This window comes from Vitis vinifera, chromosome 1 (genome assembly GCF_030704535.1).
Source record: "Vitis vinifera cultivar Pinot Noir 40024 chromosome 1, ASM3070453v1".
In the NCBI taxonomy this organism is placed as follows: domain Eukaryota; kingdom Viridiplantae; phylum Streptophyta; class Magnoliopsida; order Vitales; family Vitaceae; genus Vitis; species Vitis vinifera.
In genome coordinates this window covers 27,068,778-27,084,586 of record NC_081805.1, presented here as the reverse complement: position 1 = coordinate 27,084,586, position 15,809 = coordinate 27,068,778, and the positions used below count along the sequence as shown (strand labels likewise).

At 33.3% G+C, this 15,809-nt stretch overlaps 1 protein-coding gene across 1 annotated transcript; it reads left to right on the top strand.

Annotated features, from left to right (window-relative positions):
- The first annotated feature begins 246 nt into the window (after positions 1–246).
- On the top strand, positions 247–13,268 carry LOC100260840 (pentatricopeptide repeat-containing protein At5g13270, chloroplastic). The gene is made up of 10 exons (XM_059735897.1): positions 247–2,094; positions 10,381–10,464; positions 10,581–10,644; positions 10,786–10,832; positions 11,481–11,535; positions 11,625–11,663; positions 11,990–12,158; positions 12,481–12,544; positions 12,621–12,677; positions 12,908–13,268. Exons 1-10 carry the CDS (start codon positions 437–439, stop codon positions 13,176–13,178), a joined length of 2,508 nt encoding a protein of 835 aa, XP_059591880.1. The 5' UTR covers positions 247–436; the 3' UTR covers positions 13,179–13,268.
- The last annotated feature ends 2,541 nt before the right edge of the window (positions 13,269–15,809 follow it).

Genomic DNA, 15,809 nt, shown 5'->3' with positions numbered 1-15,809 from the left:
ACGAGTAGGATAGAGGGGGCGGGTACTTAAAAAAACAATTCATTGCTATCCAAAAATTAAAAAGAGTTAAATATATGTATAGATACACACAAGTTACTATAGTGTAATAGAAATTATTACTAATTTATATTTTAAAAAATATAAAATATGTAGGTTTCCAAAAGAATGCTTATTTATTTATTTTCGTTAAGAAACATAAAAACAAAATGTAAACTAAAAATTTCAAATTATATATTTTTCAAAACGCATCGTTTCGATGGTGACTGCTCGGATGCTTCAATCGCTTCTTCGATACCTTTGAAATTTCGGAGCTACAAAATTGAATCGATTTGGAATTGAAAATTGATGCGTTTAACAAAAACAATTCATTAGAATTATTTCAAATGGAATTCGATCGATGGAATCGAAGTAGAAACAATTGAATAGTTGTGAATCAATGGCAGGTCTTCCACTACCGCCTCCAAACCCTCCACCATTATCAACTCGCAATCAGACTTCAACTTCAAGCTCCGCGAACTTCGCTCAAATTCCTTCATGGGTATCGCTGAAACGCAGTTCTTCTACGATCAAAACCGAGAAAATCCAACAAGGGAAGCTCGAGAATTTACATTTGGTTTCACTTTCCAAACAAGGGAAGCTCAAGGAAGCCCATGATTTTCTCAAAGAAATGGACGATGCTGATGTTTCTGTCACTCCACACTCGTATCAATGCCTATTTGAAGCATGTGGGAAGTTGAGATCCTTGGCTGATGGAAGATTAATTCACGATCGGCTGCGAAGAACAGTGAAGAACCCATCTGGGTCTATTGAGAATTGTCTTCTGAGAATGTACTGTGATTGTGGGAGTTGCATAGATGTACAGAAAGTGTTCGATGAAATGCTTATGAAAAACTTGGTGTCTTGGGTTATAGTCATATCTGCTTATGCCAAGAATGGAGAATTGGAGAAAGCTATTAGGTTGTTTTCTGATATGCAGGCATCGGGAATTAGACCGAACTCTGCTGTCTATATGAGCCTCTTGCAGTCTTGCTTGGGTCCTTCATTTCTAGAGCTTGGTAAACAGATACATTCCCATGTGATTAGAGCTCAGTTGAATGCCAATATTACAGTGGAAACAGCCATATGCAACATGTATGTGAGATGTGGGTGGTTAGAGGGGGCCAAGCTTGTTTTTGATGGGATGGATGCACAGAATGCTGTGACTTGGACTGGGTTGATGGTGGGTTACACTCAAGCCAAGAAGCTGGAGGTTGCTTTGGAACTGTTTGCTAGGATGGCAATGGAAGGCGTGGAATTGGATGAGTTTGTATTCTCTATTGTTCTCAAGGTGTGTTGCGGGCTGGAGGATTGGGATATGGGGAGGCAGATTCATAGTCACATTGTTAAACTTGGGGCCGAATCAGAAGTTTCAGTGGGGACTCCTCTTGTGGACTTCTATGTCAAATGTGGAGATATAGAATCTGCATATCGATCATTTGGGAGGATATCTGAACCAAATGATGTTTCATGGAGTGCTCTAATTTCGGGTTTTTCCCAATCTGGTAGGTTGGAGGATTGTATTAAGATCTTTACGTCTTTGAGGAGTGAAGGCGTGGTTTTAAATTCTTTCATATACACCAGTGTTTTTCAAGCCTGTGCGGCACAAGCAAACTTGAACATGGGCAGCCAAGCTCATGGGGATGCAATAAAAAGAGGTCTTGTTTCATACCTATATGGAGAGAGTGCAATGGTTACTATGTATTCAAAATGTGGGAGACTAGACTATGCTCGTCGGGCCTTTGAATCGATAGATGAGCCTGATGCTGTGGCTTGGACTGCTATAATTTCAGGTTATGCCTATCATGGCAATGCTGCAGAAGCTCTAGGGTTTTTCAGGAGGATGCAGAGTTATGGTGTTAGGCCAAATGCAGTTACCTTCATAGCAGTTTTAACTGCTTGTAGCCATTCGGGTTTAGTTGCAGAGGCCAAGCAGTACCTCGGCTCAATGAGCAGGGACTATGGTGTGAAGCCAACGATTGATCACTATGATTGTATGATTGATACATACTCTCGTGCTGGGCTGCTCCAGGAGGCACTTGAATTGATAAACAGGATGCCATTTGAACCCGACGCCATGAGCTGGAAGAGCTTACTGGGTGGGTGTTGGGCTCATTGCGACCTCAAGCTTGGAAAGATTGCAGCAGAAAACCTTTTTCGGTTGGACCCAGGAGACACCGCTGGCTACATTCTCCTGTTCAACTTGTATTCTGCCTTTGGAAAATGGGAAGAAGCAGGCCATGTTCGGAAACTGATGGCTGAAAGAGAGTTGAAGAAGGAGGTCAGCTGCAGCTGGATCTCAGTAAAAGGTCAAGTACACCGGTTTGTAGTTGGTGACAGGCACCATCCACAAACAGAAGCCATCTACTCAAAGCTAGAGGAATTCAAATGTTCTGTTATTGACAGCCCGGTTCGGCTCCTGAATGAGGAAGATGACGTTTCTTGCAGTCTGTCTGCGCGGAAGGAGCAGCTTCTTGACCACAGTGAGAAACTGGCTATTGCATTTGGGCTAATATCTACAGAAGACAATGCCCCCATTCTAGTTTTCAAGAACCTCCGGGCTTGCAGAGATTGCCATGAGTTTGGAAAGCAGGTGTCCATGGTGACAGGACGCCAGATTGTGGTTAGAGATTCCACCAGATTCCATCACTTCAAATCTGGGAAATGTTCTTGCAATGACTATTGGTGAATCACTCATAGATTAAGAGCCCGTTTGGTAGTGATTTTAAAAAGTGTTTCTAATATTTCTAATACTTCATAATTTTTATCAAAAAAGTTATTTTCCAATGCTAGAAAGACTAGAAACGTTTCCTAAAATTATCGTCAAATAAGCTCTAAAATTGATCCGACCTTTTTGTATTGAGCTTTTCACTCTTTGGTAAAATATTCATCCTAATAGGGATGGCCAAGGATGCTGATGTATATTTTTGTGTATAATATTTTGTCTTAATTCAGATTACCATCTAGTACAAGGGGATGGGTAGTCTTTGAGAGGGGATTATTTTGATTAGGTTTTTTACACATTAATTTCTTTTTGCTCTAAACCATGGTATCGTAGGATTTTCCTATGTGACTGAAAAATAATTTTTTAGTACCAGACCCAAAAGTGATTATATGATCAAAATAGCTCTTATTTTCCTTTTTTTCTTTTTTTTTTTTATATTAAAATGTATCTAAGTATCATTTCTTTATACCTTTGTTTATCGGTCTAAATTTGATCATAAACATCAAAACTTGAAATTTAAAGCTCTATATGGCATATGAAATAAGTTGAACTTTTGAATTAATTCGATAATTTAATATAATTGTGGATTCACACTTGTCGACGGCAAGATTCTTCGATTTTGAAAATTGAGTGTTCTACCCCATATGGTAGAACCCAAGTTCAAAGGTAATGCATGCTCTACATAATTTTATCAATAAAATTATTAAAATAAATAAATAAATAAATAAATAAATAATGAGTAAATAACTGAATAATAATTGTACATAAAATAATAAATAGATACAAATAAATCGATTCTTTTGGGAGGGAAATATTCTATAAAAGATTTTATTAAAATGGTTGGTATTTTTGTATTTAAATAGTATTTCTTTTTTTCTATAGCATTGGAAGGATCTTTCTTTTATAAATAGGTTTTTTCATTCTATTGTATTTTTCTTTTCATTTTTCAAATAGCTCCTAAGACCCTTGCTGGGAGGCATAACATATGAATCTACAACTAAACAATAGAAGAAAGAATAAAAATTAAATTATTTTTATTATTTTACACAGAGATATTTGATTGGGAGACATGGTATATTATGTATGATTGAGTGCAAAAGTTGGTTATATATTAAGGTTGTTTTATTAAAAAAAAGTAAAACCCAATTTTGGAAATATAATATTTTTATCTTTTTTTAACCTTATTTTGATAAAAAAAAAATGCTCTTATTTTTATTTTTATTTTTAATAAAAATAACAATTTCTTTTAAAACATATACGTAAATACTTGAAATAATCAATGACATTTATATGAAAAATGGATTGTTCTTCAAACAAAAATATGAAATGACTTAAGTTCACAAATATGAGTATTATTTTATCCTTTTTTAACCAATTAAATTTATATATTATATTAGCTACACTTTCTTTTTCCCCACTTTTCATTTGTTGATGAATTTTAATTATGGATTACAGGTAGAAGTAGGGGTGAATAGGTACTTTTAACAAATTGAAAAATCGATCAATTATATGCTTTGGCCTCTAAGTATTTTCAATATTTTAATTTTGATTAGATAAGTAGTTTGAGGAAGGATTGAGAAAATTTGAATTAAGAGATAGAGTCTGAAATTATCAATCTAACTAAACTCCACGATCTCCTCTTTTGACAATTATGAATACAAAACCATTTACAATATGAATGAGTACGGTCAAGCAAATCCCACTCACTATGATAGAGGGCCACCCATTCACCCACTCAACCTTACAACCTAAATACTATAAATCTTACCTATAAAACTTATAAACAATTAACAATACCTATTCGAAGCAACTAAATATACACAATATATGCAAATATCTCGTATCAATGTATATATCCAAGTCCAAAAAAAAGTCTCACATGTATATCCAAATCTAAATTAGACAAGCATCTCGTAAACATGTATAATCAAGAAAAATTAACAAAATCCAAATTTCAAATTCAAATTCAAAAACTCAACAAGGTATCTCCCTTTTTTTTTGTCCCAAAAAGGGGCAAAGGGGATGTATGCAGGTACACATAATAACTAAATGATCAAAATATCCATAAAGGAACATGTTCTTATGTATATGAAATAGAAAAGTACCCAAAACTAGATCCCACTAATGAGTAAAGTGCTATAAGAATAATAAACTTAGCATGAAACAAAACAAATTATCCAAAATATATCCATACAATTAAAAAAAAACTAAACATGTTAATAAATGGATTCCTTAAGTGAGTAGAACTGATCCATATAGAATAACAACTAAGGAAGATGTAAATAAACTAATTCCTTAAGTGAGTAGAGCTGATCCATATAAAATAACATTGAAACCTTTTTTCATATGCTGATGAAGTTGTCAGAGATGGCCAAATGTATGAGTGGACCATGCAAAAATCTGAATCTCTAAAGCATTAAACCTAGCTAGTAATTGATGTAGGACACAAACACCTAAGGCTGAATGTGTGTCATCTTCACCATCGGTGTTATCTGCCTTTGACATCATTGGTATCAAAGAAGATGCATTTTAAAGTCGTGATGACTTATTTTGACTTAAAACGAATGATATCTATATAATTGAATCTGAGTCATTATAATTGTAACTATTTAACTTGAGTTAAATTTAAGATGATGTACAATTGCAACGGTTTGGATTTAAGGTAAAATAAAATAATAAATAAACAAATCCAAAATCAAATATATTTTTTTCACTATTTTTTATTTATTTAATCAATTTCGTGTAAACTTTCGAAGATCAAACCAAATCCTTTTCATTAAAGTCTTTTTGAGGAAGTTTCTTAAATGTTAAAAGTAATATTTGAAGTTTGGTAAATGTTAAATCATTAAGAGTTGCTAGCTCTTCCGTTTATTATTCATGGGTATTTAGAGAGAACTTCTAGTTATAAAGGTTCTTCATAAATCTCTATTCAAAGTGCTCCATTGCACTTTCCATTTTTCTTGTAGGCAAAAAAAGCAATAGATAAAAGAGCCAAAAAAGCTACACAAAGTCCAGGAAGTATACAAGTATGATTCGAAACAAAAAGACAAGAAAACCTTCCACTTACCAACACCCAATTCATCACCCCACCTTTTAAACGTGATTTTTGTTTTGAGAAATAAAGAGAACCTTTTTTTATTCTCTGTCAAAGGAATTAAAAGTCCTTCTAAAACATTTCATTTTCCGAATACTATTATAATTTACCAAACTCATTGTACCAACAACTTTCAAAAAACCTTTTCTCTTACCAAACTTTTTCATTAGGATTTGAATAGGGTTTAAATTTTATATATATAATTATATAATTAAAAGAAAAAAAATAATTTAGAATACGTGTCTATATATATAAAATTAAATAAAAAAATTATTTAATTACATTTTTTTTAATTTTTCATTTTTAATACATATAAAATAAAAAAATATTTCAAAGAGAATGAAATAAATCATCCCACTTTACTTTATTTTTTGAGAATGAGAATGAAATAAATTTAAAGAGAAATTCTCATACCCGTTTCACATTGCCTTGTTTTTTTAGAATAAGAATGAAAAAAAGTTTAAAGGTTAATTTTACTCATCTCTCTAAGAATGAAGCTAAATACATTTAACTCTTATTAATTTGAAATTTCATAAAAAAAAAATAAAAAAAAATCTCTCTCTCACACTTCTTATTGGTTAATTTTATTCATTTTTTATGTGGTTCAAAGTAAAAGAAGTTTTTAATGGAAATTTCAAATTAATAGAGTAGATATATTTAACATAAACTTTAAGTGAGGTGAGTAAAATTAATATATATAACCTTATTCTTATGGATCTAGATGAGGTGATTGAAGATGCTAAAATTCTTCATAAATAACTATATTTTTATTTCTTTGTTGAGGGGGGAAATCTCCTTTGAAGGAGTTTGAAGGATTCTTTATAGTTTCTTGACCTTACTCATCTTGTGTTATTTCGTGCAAACATTTTTTCACTCATCTTGTGTTACTTAGTGCAGACATTTTTCATAATTGACTAACTTTTTTGTAGTGATTTTTTTTAAATGTTTCCAATTTTAAGTTAGGTACGTGTTGTTTTATGAAAGATCAGGTATTTCCATCATATAAAATTATCATAGATGATTTTTTCTGTCATTTCAACTTTTTGCTGCAAGCTGTCAAATATCATTAAAAATTTCTTTTCAACATCAGATAGAAAAGAAAGTTGATTTTGGAAATCATCTTTAGTGAAATACCTTATTCATAGGTGGAGTGATTATTGTATCTTCAGTGACCTAGTGACCTATCCTAATTCCACGTCGTTGTCTTCCCATTGCAATCCTTAGTCATATCTTGATTGACTCATCTCTTTAAAGTTGAGTGAAATTGAAATTAACCTTAGCCTTAAATATCATACATTAACCCTAAGCTTAAATATTCCAAGATGGGTCCGAATGGGTGACCTATCGCGAGCCCATGTGGTTGCGATCCCTAGTCATGACTTGACACTTTGCCTAATCTCAGCCTCCCTACTACCTCCAAAGCTTAAAGTTGGAGCATATAAATACCATTTTCTATTCATTATTTTATATTTATGGTTCCCACTTAGTGGTAGCAATCTTCAAAAGTACGCACATGCAGACACCGTTCACTCCAAAAGTTTAGAACTTTGTGGCTCGACACGTTTTCTCCATCTCAATTCAAGCCTTGAATCTGGAGATTTGTTAGATTTAGATTTTTTCTCTCATCATTGAAGTGGAAAAAAAGGGCAAAAGGTGAGAGAGTGTGTGTTTTTTTTGCCCTTTCAACGCCATATCGCCATTGGTAGGAAGTAGGAACCTCATGGGAAGCTTCCTTAATTAATTAATTAATCAACTATCTTATGCTTGATTGGGAAACTTGCACATTGGTCCAATAACCACAAACCATGCTTTCTTTAATTATTTTTTTATTTCTTCTGATAAGGGTTCTTTATTCCTATTTTTTCTAAATTTTTAATATTTTAGTAATCAATTATAAAAAATTAATAATTCTTTTTTTCCTCTTACTATTTTTAATGTTTTAAATAGGCAATATCCCTGCTTTGGGTTTCCAAAATTATTACAAAAATAATGAGGAAGTCAGTTTCTTTAGTTTATTTAACATAAACATATAAGAAATAAAGAACTATAAAAGGGCATAAAATTGAATAGCCCAAATCATAAATATGGTAGCCATTGGGTACTATAGCATTTTCTTTTTCTTTATTCCTATTTTAAAATTTTTAATATTTTAGTAATCAAATAAAAAAAATTATATTTCTTTTTTTTCCCCTTACTATTTTTAATGTTTTAAATAGGCAATATCGGTTTCCAAAATTATTACAAAAATAATGAGGAAGTCAGTTTCTTTAGTTTATTTAACATAAACATATAAGAAATAAAGAACTATAAAAGGGCATAAAATTGAATAGCCCAAATCATAAATATGGTAGCCATTGGGTACTATAGCATTTTCTTTTTCTTTAGTATTAATATTAATCTTGTGTTTAAAATATTTATAAAAATATTACAAGATTGTAAACTAGCCCTTAATTGGCATTTGGTGGCATTTGGCAAAGTTGGAGCCAAAGGGCAAAAAAAAATTACAAAATTGATTTAAATTTAATAAAAAAATTTACATAATTATTTACTTTCTTTTAAAAAAATTAAAATATCAAATTAGTATTTATCAAAACTCAAATTTTGAGAAAAAATTTAGGTTCAATGCAAGTTATAAAATTATTAATTATTGTAAATGTTGAGATACAACAAAATTATTTTTAAGCAATGAGTCATTCAAATGATGACTTTTAAAATAAGTCTAAATGAAATAGTTAATAGTCCGATTCAAAAATTGGTATCAGATTTAAGCCATGAATGGGTTCAAATCATGGAACCTCGAAGGAGGGATTGTTGGGATGGGTCGTAGAGTGTAATGCTCTTTCTTATTATTATTAGACGGTAATTTTCGGTCTGAAAAGCCCTTTGGGTTCTTTTATATATATAGGTTTTTCACTATGTTGCATATATTTTTTTTCAACGGTTCGTGTGATTCAAACTGGGGAACCGAAGCTTATGGATCTGCGAATGGAAAACGAAAGAAAGAATCAAAAAATTTTCTTTTAATTAATTTATTTTTTCAATATCTGATTGGGAGACATTGTATATTGTGAATGATTGATGGGGAGGGAGCCCGGGGAGGTTCTATCTTGTAGTAGATTCGGTTGGCGCCAAGCCAAGGCCCATGGTATAGATAAAGCTCATAGTTTATCCACAAAAAATGGTGCTGACGTCTGAGCTCACCACCTTCCACTCTCAGTTCTTCTCTCCTCCCTTTTTTTTACCACTTCTTACCATTTTGACACTCGAATCTCTTCTGGGTTTCTAAGATTGTCACTCCTCTCTTCTGGGTTTCTCTTGGAATTTCACTAGGAAGCTTCCTCAAATCCGTCAATGGTGATTTTCTCTCCCTTTCCCACTCATTTTCTGCTCGACTTCTAAGGTTACTCAAGTACAGAACTGGGTTTTTGTTGGGTCTCATGTTTGTGTATTTTTTATTTTATTTTTATGTTTTTCTTTTGTGTTATGACATATAAAAGAAGCTCTGGTGTTTGCTGAATCCATGGTGTCTTTTACAATGTTACTGAATTCTTTCAATTTCCTGGAATTCTTCTGTTTGATTGTTAACTGCTGAGGGAATTTATTGGTTTCGGAGATTTCTACCTGCAAAAGGGTAAATGAAGAGTTTTAATTTCTCAGAACCTAGTTATTTCTGTTCTTCTTTTGGCAATGTTGTTAAATTCTTTGGTTTTTCTGGAATTCTCCTATTCGATTGTTAATTATGGAGACAAATTATAATATTTTTATATTTATTATTATTTTTTAATAAAAAAAAAGTACTGTATTACCCCAGAAGTCACTGCCTGTGAAAGGCCACATGGAGAACTCTAATTTATCAGAATCCTAGGGTTTTTGTTCTTGTTTTTGGCAATGTTATAAGATTTTTTAGTTTTCCTGGAATTTGGGTATTTGATTGTTAACTCTGGAGGAAAATTATTATTAATTTTTCACAAAGGAAGACTATTGAAGATTACCCAGAAGCTATTGCCTGCAAAAGGGCACATGGAGGGTTCCAATTTATCGAAGTCCAGGAGATTTTTTCTTTCTTTTTGTTTTTTTTTTTTTCACCCAAGATTTGGATCTCCTTAAAGCCCCTAAAGTCGGATTTTGCATTCATCCAAAGTGTATTATCTAATGATCAAGAACACCTAACTCTGGATCCAGCAAATATTTTGTTAGTATTAATCTCCCATTTCAGTTGAGATAGCTTTCGATGTAGATTTTCCCTTCTAATTGAATGAACAGTGCTGTTAATCTTTTCCTAAGCAGTTCTCAGAATACGAATTTTGTTTCTAAGGCATTGTTTCATAATTTAATTTCTTCAGCCCTATTTGAAGCCGGTGGAAGCCGAGGAAAAATCTTCCTCGGGTTATGGCAAACCTCCATGGATATTCAAAGGCCGGCAAGTGCTTTAAAGCTCCTGGTTTTATTGCTTTATAATCACATAAGCATTCTTCTCCAAACTTGAAAAAGTGCTTTTTTTGAGTAACCTGGTTCTTGTCTTCAGTGCCTTGTACCAGCTCCACCTTGTGAAAGCAGAAACCGCTAGAGCTTTCATCCCAAAAGAGTTCAGATTAGTTGAAGCTTTTGGGTATTCATGTTTCCTACTACTATCATTATTTTAACTGACAGTGGAGTGTAGGTGATTTCAGGGTATAAGAACTTTATTTTTTTGGCAAATAAGCTGAATCTGTTTTCACCCTGCAGATACACTCTTGGTGGCTTTTTTCTTGCCAGTTATGAGGACAGCCCAGCTGGAGTTTTTGATGAGGTTGTGTATTTCGGGTTTAGATTCTTTTCTCTGAGTCTTCTCGTGTTTATTCGTAGTAAAAGGGATAAAAGTACAGAATGTTTTTTAAGTTAATTCAATCTGGTAACTAATGTGATACCGCATCTTGCTTTCGTTTACCAGCTCGTGGTGATTGCAGGGATAGTGTGGAACCCACCAACATCTTGCGCGTATGTTTTCCTTCTGGTTCTACTCAAATGAATAGTGAATAGTTTTCCCTTTTTTAGGTTTAGACACTTGTTGCTAGGCCAGTAAAAGGGCCTTGAAAGTGAGGCATGACTCGGACAAGGCCTGATCTGGGAACTAATTCTGAGCTCAATTTCAAATGGGTTTGATGCAGTCTAGCCAAAAAACCAGCCAAGGTGGACACCCACCACTTAGGACTAGTTCATTCAACTTTTGGGACTTATATTGGGCAAATCAACCTTGTGGCACGAATCTTTTGTTAATGCTTCTTAAATTATTTGCCAGAAGGAATCATCCTTAAGTAAGAGGATAGGGTTGTTGGTCAGTCGCATATCTAAGACCCAACCATGACTACTTTTTTCAAGACTACATGGAGCATCTTGTCTTTAACTCTGTCAGTCAAGAATCCTGTTCCAAATAAGTCAGGCAAATCTGAATCTTTTTCAAGTATATTTCAAAACAAAATTCTAATTGAGGTTCTATACAAAGTCCACATTTTACTCATTCATGCAATGCTGATTTGACTTGAATTGCCACGATTGGATGGCCATTAGGCAATATTTTCAAGGTTCTATTTTCTTTCTTGTAATGATTGAATAATGGCTAAAGTTGTTGGTTCCTTTTGTCCACAGATGGGCTGCTAGAGTGCTTGTGAACAGTGATGAAGCTTGTGTTCATGGACGGAAGGCAGGGAGTTGCAGAATTGCCAGTGAAAATTCTAAAATTTCAAGTTTTATTTCGACTAGTTTTTCATGAAATCATGATCTTGCTTGCAGGCTGTAGGGCTTCCAAGTCAGGTTGCGAGGTTTTCAAAGGTAGGCCTTGAACTCGATACTTCATTTTTGTTTATGTGAAGTTTAAATTTTGAAACTCCAAGCATTTGGCCTAATGTCATATCCCATGCTGTTTTTTAACTGTGTGAATATGATTTTTCAAATGGAAAACTCTTTTTGGGAGGGTTCCATTCAATCATATTGACTGGGATCATCGTATCTCCACTAGGTAAACAAATTGATTCTGTTGTGCCATGAAATGACTTCCCAAGGTGGGTTTGAGCCGTTTATATACATCATACCAAAAGCAAACTTCAAAAATGAACATTTGTATGTTGCTCTTAGTATTCTTTTTCCGCATGAACCAGAGAATTACTGCAATTCCAAGGCAACAAAGGAGTAAGACCAATGGCTTTCTTAACATGATCGGCATCGGTAATACTTTCAATAGTCCAAAGGATTGTATGGATGTTCAAGTGACAGAAATTGAGGGTCATACTGCTGCAGATGCCTGTAGTGTTAACCTTAACACTGCTGGTGAGTTGTTTAAACCGATTCCATGGAATATCGATGGTAATATAGTAAAAAAAATTGGCTGTTTTCTTCTACAGGCTGCTGTCTCAGTTTTTCAGTTTTCTCAATTGTTCATGCTGGTAGTCCAACATTGTATTAAAACTTTAGTTAACTAGTGGTCTCGGGTTTTCAATATTGATTAATAGTAATTTACATGCTTTAGGACATAGCAAGGAAGGAATATCACTTTCTTTTCCATTGTTATTCAGAAAAATGTTGTATATAAGCTTCATATTTCTGATGGGATTTTCTATTTCTTTTCTGGTTACGAGTTTGTTGATGGCAGTGCCTTTGCTGAAACCCGAGAAGTGGATGGGGCCAGCTATCAAAATGTCGCTTCCAAGCTTTAGGTAGATTTCTAAAATAATTCATGTTTGAGCTCCAGCTCCGTAGCTGCTGGATTAAATTCTATATTGTAAAATGCAGTGGCCATACGGTGTATAATCCGAACCTTCTCAAATACTCCTGCCAAATCGAATGCAGGTGATTTTTATATTTTTTTCTTTTCTTTTGCCAAAATTTTCATTTGTTGTTATTCAATCTTCAAAATTGTTGAATTCTCAGAACTCCCACTGAGAAAATTTGAAAGCACACATGGGATGGGTTTGAGAGCAAGAAAGGAAATTTTGAAGGACTGAGCTCATATCTGGAAAAAAAATGCATTTTATTTTGAACAAGGTATCGATATGTTTTTTGAATGAATTCTCGTACAGGGTGAGAGCAGTGAAGCCAGCCAGAGTATCAAGTCCCTCTCCTGGGCCAAAAAATGAGAAGGAAAATGAGAAAGAAGGATCTCCCAGACACCAGATTTTCAGTTCCATGGACTCCACAGCTGTAGAAACCATTGAAAATGGAGAAAACCTCTGCGTTTCCGTGATGTTATCTAAGCCTGTATTAGCTCTGGAGTTTAACTGTCTGAACATGCAAGTTGAAGCCCCCATTGTAGTTTCCCACTGCTCCAAGAACACTTTAGGAGGTTCTTGATCATCTCCTTGGTTTTTTCTTTTTCTTTTTCCAGCTGATTATGTACAATAAATCGATAATCCAAGTTTCTTTGCCTGGTTTTGCTCCTAAGTGATCATCCTATACATGCATTTGCATAATAATAAGTCTTCACTGCCATCACATACCACAAAAATGGTATCTGGGGAAGAAGTTTAAGCAGATTCAGAAGAGAAATAAGATGAGGAAAACCTGAAAAGGAGGGAGAAGTAGCAGGAAGGTTATGGCCATTGATGAGTGTACACTTAAAACAAGCTAGTTCCATGGTCTACCATGGTTCATTTGGTAAGATCTTTACAGAATTCGTTTAAGTTCCATTAGTTTGCGTGGGTACAAAGTCTACTTTTTTTTCCACATGCGCCTCTTTCAATTGCTGTGCAGGCATCATTTGTCTAGCCCCTGTGTAATGTTTTTGCCTTGCATATGCTGGTTTTATTCATTTTAGGAGTTATTTTCCAATGAATTTCCTCTCTGGCATCTAACTTTGAGTTAAATTTTGTAGCGAAAATCAAGTTTCGGTATTAGGTTATGTTTGGTTCCAAGAAAATTTGAGAAAAAATGTAAAAATAAAAAAGTAGATAGAAAAAGTAGAAGGAAAGAAAATGTGAAGAAAAATAAAAAATATAATTGAAGTTGATAAATTATTTTCGTACGTCATTTCATACTCATTTAATTTATTTTAATTTTTTAATATAAATATTAAATAATTTGAAAATGCATAATTTTTAATTGATTTTAATTGTATTTGATTTTTTTTTCCTAAAATGAAACTAAATATGAGAAAATTGTTTTTCTTAATATGTCTTTTTCTTTTCTTAGTAATTTTTTAGAACTAAATATAACCTAACTATACAATCTTCTTTTATACTCTTATCTTGATGATATTTGAAGCATTGATGGAGAGTGGAAGGAACAATCCCATAATAATGAAGCCATGGTTTTTCCTCCTAGTAGCGTGTTACACGATGCTCTAGCTTTGACGCTTTGATGACATGGAACAAAGCACTTGAAGGATTCAATCATGAAATTGAATCTCATCATTCCAATAGCCTTTTGGCCTCCTTAGTTGAAGCCTTTTATGACATGGAACAGAGCACTCAAAGGGCTCAATTATGAAGTTGAGTCTAATCATTGCAATAGCCTTTTGGCCTCTTTAGTCGAAGCCTTGCATCATCATTAAGGAGCTTTCTGAGAACTTATCCATAGAGATCCTAAGCTCGTTCATTCTGTGACTGACCAATATGTTAACATTCGATCCCCTATCAAGTAAGATCTCGTTTACTCAATGCCCATGCACAAATCCAATAATAAACAGAGGAGGATTATTATGAGGCTTTGAACTAGACCGATTTGTCATCATTACGGTGATGGTATTGGAGGAATTGATAGCCTCAACTATTGTTATGCGTTTTGGAGTGATTTTAGAAAGCGTTTCTAGCATTTTTAATATTTAAGTGATAAAAATTTTCAAGTATTAGAAATATTAAAAACGTTTCCTAAAATTATTATCAAACAGACTTTTAGTTGTATTAGTTTGGGGTTTGATTTTGAGATAAGGATGGACACCCACTCTTAAACTTATTGTATATTTTAGTAGAAGAAGGTTTTAGTGTTGCCTATTGAGACTGACTGTAACTTTGGCAAGGTCAAACTTAGATTTGTTTTCTTGATTGTTATTATTTTTTTTTTTCTAGATTTCCATTATTATAGATCTTTTACAAAGAAGAGATGAAAGGTAAATGTTATTCTATCAGGCATGGAAAAAATTTCTATATATGAATTTCTTTTAACAAATAAATTATTTGAAACAAATTGATTTTTATTGATTTGTAAAATTAAAAGTACAGTCTCTATTGTAATCCTCTAATTCTTCTTTTACTAAGAACTTGACTTAGGCAGTACTTGGGTCTGGACTTAGGCCTTGACATGATTGGCCCTAAGTTTAGACTTCAGTCTTGGGCCAGTGTTCGAACCTTGGTATAGATTGGGCCTAGACTTGGACCAGGGTATGTCCTCAGCTTGGGCTTGGGCCTTGAATTATTAGGTTAGGTTTAAACCTTGGTATGTCTTGGGTTTGGACTTGGAGCTATGTATACTGAGCTAAAATTTGGTCTCCCATGACTTTGTTAACTCCAAATCAGATGCTTCTTTAGATTTATGTGAATACCAAGCATTTACTCACAGTCTACTTAGTGTTTATCAAGTCACCTAGAGCTCCATGGAAGATGACTGCACTTCTAAATTTATCATAATCTGGGTGTTTTTGTTCTTGTTTTAGTAAACTATGGAGGAAAATTTATTATAAATTTTTAGTAAAGGAACACTGAAGACTACCCACAAGCCACTACTGGTAAAAGTGTATATACATAATTTTAATTTTATAATATCACATCGGATGAAAAAAAAAAAAAGTTTATAATACCGTTATATCCATATAATCTTTTTTTAATCTAACCGTGAAGACATTTTAACTCTAAAAATAATTGACATTCAACGTTAACAATTTATCAAAATCTAGATTTTTTTTTTTTTTTTTTGTTATCCAAGATTTAAATCTCATAGGACGAAGTACATCCATGTAAACATAGTTAATACAATCCTTTCAATTGATTT